This window comes from Lontra canadensis, unplaced genomic scaffold, assembly GCF_010015895.1.
Source record: "Lontra canadensis isolate GAN:19392208 unplaced genomic scaffold, GSC_riverotter_1.0 scaffold235, whole genome shotgun sequence".
In the NCBI taxonomy this organism is placed as follows: domain Eukaryota; kingdom Metazoa; phylum Chordata; class Mammalia; order Carnivora; family Mustelidae; genus Lontra; species Lontra canadensis.
In genome coordinates, this window is record NW_022631229.1 from 88,588 (window position 1) to 98,561 (window position 9,974).

Consider the following 9,974-nt stretch of genomic DNA (forward strand, 5'->3'; position numbering starts at 1 on the left):
ATGACTTGAGATCATGACCTGAGCTGAAATCAAGAGTCAGACACTCAGCAAACTGAGCCACCCTGGTGCCTCTGAACCCCCACTTCTTATGTCCAAAACCAGCCATTTGGGTCTCCAGTATCTGGCCTATTAGACTCAGGAACCCCACAGTCCTCCGACATCCCGATCATGACAACCACATCCGTCATCTCTGCCTTCCAAGCCAATCAACAGACCCTAGTCAGTCTGTCATTCCAACGAGGCCACCAGACCTATAGTGTCTGTCAAACTAGTCAAAGGGCCCCCCAATGTCTCTTACCTCAAACCGAAGCCCCAAACCTGTCATCACCCCAAAACAGATAACCAGCACTTTGGTCTCTCTAACCCCAAACTGGACAATTGGTCTGTGCCCCTGACACCCCAAATGAGAAGACCATGAGTTTCAGACACCCCAATGGAATCCACCAGACCCCCAATTTCTGTTGCTCCAAACTAGTCACCAAACATTCACCCTTTATCCCAAAACCTTAAAATGCTGGAGTCCTAGCAACTAGATACCATCTGTCTCCCCAAACTAGACCTTAAAATCCCAGCCCCCATCACCCCAACAAGGACCCCCATCTCTGACAGCGAGAACAACCCCAGTCCTGGTTTCTCCCAACCAGACAAAAGAGTCCCTAATTTGTCACTTACCATTTGGAACTAGACCTACTGTGTTGGTTCCTAACCCTAAACTACACAAGTAGACAGTCCCCAAACTTTAAAAATGCAACTCCCTGGTCGGGGACACCTCACACTAGCCAGTAAGACTCCTCCATCGGTGTTGTCCCAAGTTACACAGCAGGACCCCCAGGCTCCGGGTCTCCAGACTAAACCACATGGCCTCTCTCTGTGGCTGTAAAGGAGACAAGAGACCCCCAGCATGTCACCTCCAGCCAAGGGGACACCTACCTTGTCCTCCCAAACCAGGGTCCTAGACTCCCAAAGTCATGCCCCCAAACTTGCCACCTAGATACCACACCCTTTTTCTATCGCCTGAAGCTGGGTAAATGACCACTTGTCTCTGTCACCTCGAAGCTGATAACAGATCCTCTGTTTTTCTGTTACCCTAAACTGGAAACTGTCACCCCAAAATAAGACTACTAGAGGCCCCAACTGACATGTAAAATGAGGTGTAGGTACCCCCTGGCTCTGTCACCCTGTACTAGACAATGACTTTAAAAAAAAAAAAAAAAAGATTTATTTATTTATTTGAGAGAGAGAGAGAGATGGTTGAGGGAGCCTAAGTTGGGGGAGGGGCAGAGGGAGAGAGAGAAGCTCAAGAAGACTCCCCACTGAGCGTGGAGCTGGACAAGGGCCAATCTCATGACCGTGAGATCATGACCTGAGCCAAAATCAAGAGTTGAATACTTAACCGACTGATCCCCTCAGGTGCCCCTGTACTAGACAATTAGATCCCTGTCCCTGTCACACCAAACCTGGACCCACAGGCTCTTTAATAACGAAGTCAACAACCAGGCTCCCAGTTTGTCACTCCCAACCAGCCAACTGGACTCCCAGGATCTGTCACCAAAACAGACGACCAGACTTTTGTCCCCTTGATGAGACACCGAGCCTTTGTTTTCATTGCCCCAATCCAAACCTCACAACCCAAGATCATTCAGGAGGGAGGCACAGGGAATGGGCCTCCAGTCTTGACCACCCCCATGGAAACTTCTGGTTTGAGGCATCTCAAAAACCCGACATCAGAATTAGGGACCTGTAGTTAATCACCCCCAGATTAGGCCTCTGGACTGTCTCTCAACCTCCACCATCACCCCACAACCCCAGGCTGCTGACCACTTGCCTCATGGCCTCAGTCCTGGTCCTTGGGCCCCTGGCCTTATCACCTCCAAACAAGGCAGCCTGACCACCTTTCCCAGGTTCAGCAGTGTAAATGGGACATAGTGACTGCCCACCTTGTGGGCATGAAGACCGTCTCCCTGGGGAGCACCGGCATCTCCATCAGTAGATGAAATGCCCTCTACAACCCCAGAAGTGGGATTGGGAGCAGGCCGTGTTGTAGACCGGGGGCGTGTCTGGGCCTGGGGCTCTTAGGTTTTATCTCCCACAAGTCCGGCTGCAGACTCTCTCTCCCTGGAGAAGATCTGCAGGAAGCACTTTTCCGCCCTCGGGTGGCAGCCACTGGAAGCACACCCCTGGTGACCGGCACCATTGTGGGCCCCAGCGCCCAGGTACGTGGGGCTCATCCTTGCCTGCTCCCTCCCACTCAGTTCCTAAGCACATCAGTCATTAAGCTCCTTGTTCTGAATTTGTCTTCCCTGTCCCTACTCTCCACTCCATGTCCCTGCCTCATCCTCCCTGGCCCCATTCCCTTTAGCCCATCCCCATACAGAATCCCAAAGGGGGATTTCTGAAATTCACACCTGGCCCTGTCCCCACACTGTTCAACACCCTTCCATAGTCCATGTTACCTTAAGCTAAAATCCAAAGACTTTCTCAATGGCTTGCAGGTCCTGTGTGATCTGGTTCCAACGTCCTCCCCACCACCATCTCCTACAGCTGTTCCCTTCACTCCCTTCACCCAGCCACAAGTGCTGCCTTGTCACTGAGCAGGTCCCACCCCAGGGCCTTTGCACTTGCTGTTCTCTCTGGCTGGAATACTCTTCTCCTGGCCTTCCAAGGAGTAATTTCCTCATCCCAGGAAGGCCCTTCCTTGCCATTCTGAGTGAGCCCTCTCCTTCCACGATTCTCTAGCCTTACCCAATCCCATTTACTGGCTTCACAAGCTTTTCATTTTCTGAGTTTTCTGCTTGCTGGGTGTTTGGTTCATATATCACATGTTCCTCTCCCACCGAATGTGAGCCGGAAGAGGGCAGGGTCTCATCTGTTTGTGGGGCTCTTTGCCCAGTGTGCCCCAGTGTCCTGGAGACTCAGGGTACAACCCACAGATGACACTCTATATTTTCTACCCAATCACATTTTCAAAAGTGAAGGAAAAAAGTGGAAATAATAAATTTACCTGGAGGTTGACTGGATGGCTCAGTCCACAAAGCATCCAACTCTTGATTTCGGCTCAGGTCATGATCTCAGGGTCCTGGGATTGAGTCCCGCGTCGGGCTCCCTGCTCCATGGGGAGCCTGCTTCTCCCTCTATGCTCTAATACATACATCTTTAAAAAAATGAATCTTTTAAGAATAATAATAATCTTACTTAGTACCTATTCAATGTACTACCCTTCCAACATATAACCAGTACAGAAAATTATTAGTGAGACATTACACTGTTTCTTGGTAAGTGTTTGGAATCTGGTGTGGATTTAACCCTTGAGGCACATCTCAGTTGGGGCCAACGCGTTTCAAGGGCTCTGTTGCCACAGGAGGCAGAAGGATTTCGGAGCAACACCGAGGACTCTGTGGACGCTCCATAAAGTGCCTGCTCCATGATCGGTGAGTGGGTGAGTTTTGGGGATGATTGGCGAGGCCAAGGAGGCGAAGGGACCTCGTTGCAAGGTGTTGGCACTGTGGCCCAGCTGAGGCCGCCTGCCCACCACTCTCTCTGTGGCCTGCCTCCATGTCCCTCTGGGTTCCCTGAAATGTCATCTCCTCGGAGAGCCCGCCACCCTGCTTTGTTGTCCTATCTTGTCCAGTGTTCTCCCAGTCAGGCACGGTCCCACACAGCAGACTCTGGACATTACGGTAAAAGGCAGGGCTCGTCCCTTCCATCTCACTCAGGGGAGAACCAAAGACCTCACAGAAGCCTGTCCGTCCTCCACACTTCCCCATGAGTCCTCCACAGCCGCCTGGGCCTCCTCGCAGCGCCCTCCGCCCAGAATGCTTCCCTCCTGAGGATCTGCAACTGCTCCTTCACTCAGCTGCAGGGCCTCGGGGAGGCCTTCCTTCACCTGCACCTCAGCTCCAGAACTTTCTCTGTGCAGGACAGTTAACGCAGGGGGCCGTCCTAGAGAAGGCTGCTGGCGTGGTTGAATCCTGGCTGGTGTCTGGGAACGTGGATTCCAGGAGGCGGCTCCCCAGTGTCCTCAGTACAAATGACTCAGTGTCTATACTTGTTCGTGCAGATGATACTGTTTATGCTGAACACCTGCCTTCCTTTCTGGGAGTGTGGAATTTCCCTAAGTGCCAGACAAAGGGTGCTTATGGGGTCACTTCCCTGCAGAGGCCGGGCACTGAGTCTCTCCTGAGCCTCCCTGGCAGCCGCCCTCACCGCAGCTGCAGGAATGGAGCACAGGGTGTGGGAGGCCCCCAGGAGGACGCTGGGAAGCTTGCACCTGGCTTTCTCTCGACTGCCTCACGGGCCTTTCCCCTTCCCTGGTTTTGCTTTGTAGCCTTTCATGATCATGAATTACAGCTGTAGGTCCAACTGTCTAGTCCTTCTAGCAATTCACTGAATGGGGGGGCAGTCTGGGGCACTCCGGCTCACCCCCCCCAGCACTTACCACCATTTGCCATCCAATCTTGTATTTTAAAAAGTGTTTGTTTATTTATTTAAAGTAGGCTCCATGGCCGGTGTGGAGCCCAACTAGGGGCTTGAACTCACAACGCTGAGATCAAGACCAGAGCTGAGATCAAGAGTTGGGCCCTTAACCGACGGAGCCATGCAGAAGCCCCATCCTCTCCTTTTTAGCCCTTCATCTTGCTTATCAAGCACCCCCATCCAGAGGACCCCTCCATCTGGGTCTCTGCAGTCCCCCACACTCCTGCACAGGCCGACAGAAGACCCTGGGAGAGTATCTGCTGAATTACAGCTGTAACAGTTTTATTTCCACAGCTGGAATCCCCCCCCCCCCCCCCCCCCCCCCCCCGGGGCTTGGGATGGCAAGGAGGCCTTTGACCAGGAGCACGGGGCGGTGCGGGGCAGGGGCAGTGCGGGGCAGAGGAGAGCAGGGCGGGGGCGAGTGGGGCCAAGGCAGCGGGCTCAGGAGGCTGGAGGGTCCCCCTCACACAGGCTCCATCTGCAGCTCTTCCCCATCCACAGCCTCGGTCTGGTGGAAGGCGGCATGGGAGCCGATCACCACGAGGGTGGCTCCTGCAGGGAGACAGGCAGTTCAGGGCGTCACTCCTTCACCTGCTCCCCACTGCCTGCCCGCCCACCCGGGCATCCCAGAGCCTGTACTCACCCAGGACCCAGAAGACGGCAGAACCTGCACCGGCCAGCCAGAAGAAGGGGAAGGAGATGCCCCCAGCCAGAGCATACTGATGGGCTGGGGTTACCTCTCGGCCTGGGGGTGCAGATGGCATTGGGGCTGCTGTTCCAACACTCATATCTTCTCCCCAAGGAACCCCCGATAGCCCACCAACAGTCTGGTGTTAACAAGCTCTGGGAGCCTCAGGATCGTCCTCATGCCAAGGCCCCCTAGCCTGGGTCTCACCCGTTTCTGATGTTCCCACTGCCCACCCGAACAGAGCACCTTCCTTACCAAACCGCCCACCCCAACCATGCTCACTGCCCTTCAGCCCCACTTCTGCTAGGAAGCTCCCCACGTCCCACTCCCCCAGACTACAGCTCTCCTGCTCCCATCCCGACTCACATACACAAGGAGTCTCAAACAGGTCACCCAAAGGCCAAGTCTGATCTGTGGATGTGTTTTTTGAGTCTGTACAATATTCCCCAAGAATCTGATTTGGGGCTGTTGGACTGAGCGATTTCACATAAGAATATAGAGTTCTGGCTTGGGGCAGACTGGAGCATAGGGTCTCATGCTCCAGGCGCTCCCTCCATGCCCTGTGCCTGCCTGACATGCCCTCAGGTGCCAGCCCACCCGTGTCACCGACAGAACAGACAAGCCTCTGAAGGACCCTGACTTGGGTTTTCCTGCTTGACCCCAGCTCTTCCATATCGCCACTCTGAACCTTGAGCTTCCCCTGGGTGGAGACGCAGGCCCCTCTTTCTTCCCAGTGGTACCGAGGGCCAGTCTGGGACCACAGGAGCCACAAACTTCGGTTTCCCTCTTGGAACAGTCCCAAGATCTTTCTGGCCCCGCCCCTGGCAGCTGGAAAGGACAGGGGCCCAGATCTGGGCCAGGGTAAGGTCGCCACCTGGTGTCCAGTGTGGGTACCTGCAACTGATGCTTTCCGCGGAGAGGCGAGGGAGGATGGATGGATGCGAGGAAAAGGAGGTTTAAAAGGACAGGAGCCAGGTGAAGAGTTGGTTCTGGGGTATCTCTAGCTTTGAGAATACCAAATGGAGGGGGGGCTCCGAGACTGGGTGTGAGCACCTGGTGTGTCTGAGATTTTAAAGGATGGAATTAGGGGGAACCAGTGTAAATCTATGCTTGGGCAGACTGGGGTCTGGGGTTTAAGGCTTGTGTTCCAAGACCAGGATTTGAAGGATCAGGGAACCGTCTGGACAGGGGCTTTCTCACCAAAAAGCACAAACTTGGACTGCAACGTGCGCAGATAGAGGATGTAGCAGGCGCCAAAGAAAACTGCCAGAGCCACCAGCAGCATGGGGGACGTCACCCTGGAGAAGGGTAGGGAGGCATTGGTCAGGCGGCTGACTACCTACACCGGAGGATAGCAGGCTAAGTCCTTGAGGCCAGGCAAGACCAGGTCACATACGGTCACACTGTGTCCCGGCCAGGCTGATGGGGCAGTACGAGCCGGGCCCTTAGGTGAAAAGGTCTGGCCGAGCCGTGCAATGGGGGCGGGGACGACCAGCGCGGGCTGGGCTCTCAGGTGGGGGCGCGGCCCGGCCCTGCCCAAGGGGTTCAGTGCGGAGCGGGCGAGGCACTCACACACAGTAGAGGATGAGGCCCAGGAACACGAACACGTAGTTGCTCTGGTAGTACTCCACGTTGCGAACGAGGCGCTGGCACAGCTCGCCCAGGTTGCGGGGCCGCGAGAAGCGCCGCTGGTCCACGAAGGAGCCCCAGGGCCGGATGGTCGCGCGGCGCCGCTCCAGCCACTCACGGCCCGCGCCGGACGGGATCAGTTTCGGCAGCAGGGTCCTGGTGTGCAGCCCCGGGTCAGCCGTAGACCGGGGTTGAGCCCGGATCCCCCAACTCCCCACCCCCCGAGCAAGAAGGGGGCCGGGAGGGCTGGACTCTGGGGCCCTGAGGGGAAAGGGTCCAAGCTTCCTGAATGCCGAAGGAGTAGGGGGCGGAGGGTCCAGACTCCAGAGTTCTCGAATTGGAGACCAGGAGCTCAGACTCTAGTGGCTGAGGCCCGAATTCCCGGGACCCGAAGGAGGAGGGGGCGGAGGGCCAGGGCTCCCGGGTTTAGGTCGGGGTGGGGCGGCTAGAGCCGGCTTCTCACGTGGCGCTCAGCCCTTCCGGCTCGGAATCCCTCTGTTGGTCCTTCTCGGTCGCCATGTCTGCGTCCTGAGGGGTAGAACCGCTATAACGATCCCCGCGCCCTGCAGACCCCCGCGGCCCCGCCCGAGCCTGGCCCCACCCAGCGGAGCCGACGTGGCGACGCCGTTCTGGAGCCGCCGGGGGCGGTGGATCCGCCGCCGAGCACTGTGGGAGTTGTAGTCCTCATGATGTTACGGAGGGTCTGGCTCGTGAAACACCTAGGGAGACGCAGTCGCGTAAAGTAACGCTAAGCCCCTCTGGGTATTGTGGGAATTGTAGTTCCAGAAGCGGGGCGGGTGGTGGTCAGGAGTCGGGGTGTCCTAGGAGATCTAAAGGCAGAAGCAGTCGTCCTGTACTCCCTCCCCTGCAGAGTACAATGGGGCTCGTGGGGAACTGTCGTCCTGACTCGGGTGCATAAAAAACACCGGGGGGTGCCTGGGTGGCTCAGTGGATTAAGGCCTCCCTCTGCCTTCGGCTCGGGTCATGGTCCCAGGGTCCTGGGATCGAGTCCCGCGTCGGTCTCTCCGCTCGGCGGGGAGCCTGCTTACCCCTCCCCTCTCTTTCTGCCTGCCTCTCTGCCTACTTGTGATCTCTGTCTGTCAAATTAATAAATAAAGTCTTAAAAAAAAAAAAAAACCACCGGGGTGGGGCCCATTAATCTGCATTCCTAACAAGTTCCTAGGTCATGCTGATGCTACTGGTCCACGGACCGCGTTTTGAATGGCGAGACTGTAGATAATTTGTGGAAATCTATTCCTTTCTGGAGGCAGAGGCTAATGACAGGGCCATGGTTGCTGGAGGAGTATCTGAGGTGGAGTGCAAAGCTCCCCCCACATACCCTTGAGCGCCCAGGGATGGAGGGGTTAGGACTAGGGACCTTGGGATACACCCCCGCCCCTCAGATAGGAAGAGGGGAGTTGGGAAAGGGTTGAGAATTTATTTATGTATTGGCTGGGGTGGGTGGGCGTGGGTGGCAGGGCAGAGGGGGAGGGAGAGAATTTCAAGCAGGCTCCACGCCCTATGCGGAGCCCAGTGTGGCTCCGTCTCGGGACCTCAAGATCCTGACCTAAGCCAAAATCAAGAGCCAGGTGCTCAACTGACTGGGCCACTCAGGTGCCCTCAGGTTTGAGAATTTTTGAAAGAGGGATTTGTTATAACTGAAAGAACTGGGATTCTGGAGTCAGAGATGAAAAAACCTAGGCTGTGATGATCTCCCCGAACCTCAGTGTCATCATCAGGACCCTGGAAACCCTCATAGTACCCCACTCATGGGTTATGATGATTCAGTTAAATGGTCCATATATAGTGCTCAGAGGGGTCTTGATACCTGATATTCTTCAATAAATGGTAGTTGATGTTATTGCCATTACATCACAAATGCTTTGATTATATCTAGAGTTACACCTTCTAAAAAAATTATTTTAAGTAATCTGCATACCCAATGTGGGACTCAAACTCACAACCCCAAGATCAAGAGTCCCACGTTCTGCCAGCTGAGCCAGCCAGGTGCCCCTCACCTTCCTAAATGTAACAACAATGTTAGGAACTGCTGGCCCCTTGGATGTCCCAAGGCATGGCTGGCGTCTGAGCCATGGGCTTTTCTTTTCCCTGGTTCCCACAGCCATGGCTCCCTCTCAGTTCTTGCCCCTGCCCCTGAGTGAGTAGTGGGTAAATGGCCAGAATTCTAACAGGGTGCACCAGAAGAGCCTCAAGAAATGGGTGTATGGAAGTATCAGGAAGCCTGGGCTCCCTTACCTGGACTAAAGTTTCAGGGCTGGGTGGGACAGTTGAATACCCCCGTGGAATATCCAGGGGACTCTTAACCCCAGCTGTCTTCTGAGACCCATCTCCCTTCTGGTTTGGGCTATGAGGCCTGCTAGTGGGCGTTCCCATGAGGTGGGGGAGGCAGCCTCTGCCATAGGGGCTGGTACAGCAGTAGGCAGGGAGGCCCCCCTGTGTGGGAAGGTCCCAAGCCAAAGCTGAATGAGCCAGAGTTTGAAGATCAGATTGGCTCAGTCCTGTTTATTTCCCCTTTGTCACCCCCAGGCCTTTAGTGGAATCTTGTTCAGGCTTCCCACTTGGGTCTAGCTAGTTTCTGGAAATCAAAGGAGGACTGTGAGTGCACAATTAGCCCAGAGCATTAATGGGGGAGCAGCACCTGAGTTCAAAGCGATGGGGGCAGCAGAGGTGAGAAGAGCCCCCAAGAGGGAGATGAATCTTGGGGAACGGAGAGTGGGAGACCTCCTCCTACAGCCAACCTTGGGGAATTTGGGTTTGCTTTTGTTAGGAGAGCTGGTTGGGTTTCTTTATAGGAGGTGCTGAGCAGTATGGGCTTTGGACAGTGGTGTCCAGAGCAAGGATATTGTGGGGAGCAGCCTTCTGAGTGGGGTGTGGGGATCTCTGAATCAGGGGATCTCAGGAGATGGGGCCTCGGCATAGGGACAATGTGGGAGAGGAGCCCCTTGAAACCAGGATTGTGGGAGAGATGGGAGGGTCCTTGAGGCAGGGGATGGTAGGAGATGGCAGGGAGAGGGGGCCTAAGGCAGGTGGGCCCTGAATTAGGGGGATGGTGGGAGATAGGGGGGCCCCTGAAAAGTCTGTGGGAGATGGGCTCTGACCCTGTGCTCCCTCCAGTCTGAGGCCTCCTTCCTGCCTCTTGGATCCCTGGAGGAAGTGGAGCTGG

At 55.5% G+C, this 9,974-nt stretch overlaps 1 protein-coding gene across 2 annotated transcripts; it reads right to left on the bottom strand.

Annotated features, from left to right (window-relative positions):
• Window positions 1-4,791: 4,791 nt before the first annotated feature.
• Window positions 4,792-7,389, bottom strand: RABAC1 (Rab acceptor 1). Of its 2 annotated transcripts, XM_032849623.1 has the most exons (6): window positions 7,254-7,389; window positions 6,734-6,946; window positions 6,362-6,459; window positions 5,117-5,218; window positions 4,894-5,025; window positions 4,792-4,862 (listed from the first exon to the last, which is right to left on the bottom strand). In XM_032849623.1, the coding sequence occupies exons 1-5, from the start codon at window positions 7,307-7,309 to the stop codon at window positions 4,937-4,939; spliced, it is 558 nt and encodes a 185-aa protein (XP_032705514.1). In that variant the 5' UTR covers window positions 7,310-7,389; the 3' UTR covers window positions 4,792-4,862; window positions 4,894-4,936. The 2 variants fall into 2 exon arrangements, with proteins under 2 accessions (XP_032705514.1, XP_032705513.1); XM_032849622.1 differs by lacking the exon at window positions 4,792-4,862 and having other exon boundaries at window positions 4,875-5,025.
• Between the last annotated feature and the right edge of the window lie 2,585 nt (window positions 7,390-9,974).

Excerpts from the sequence above, each read along its gene's own strand:
- RABAC1 (XM_032849623.1), bottom strand. The coding sequence starts at position 7,309 with ATGGCGACCGAGAAGGACCAACAGAGGGATTCCGAGCCGGAAGGGCTG. Across the intron at positions 6,947-7,253 it reads CCGGAAGGGCTGAGCGCCAC|GACCCTGCTGCCGAAACTGA; the intron begins GTGAGAAGCCGG and ends GCTGCACACCAG. Across the intron at positions 5,026-5,116 it reads TGCCGTCTTCTGGGTCCTGG|GAGCCACCCTCGTGGTGATC; the intron begins GTGAGTACAGGC and ends GTCTCCCTGCAG.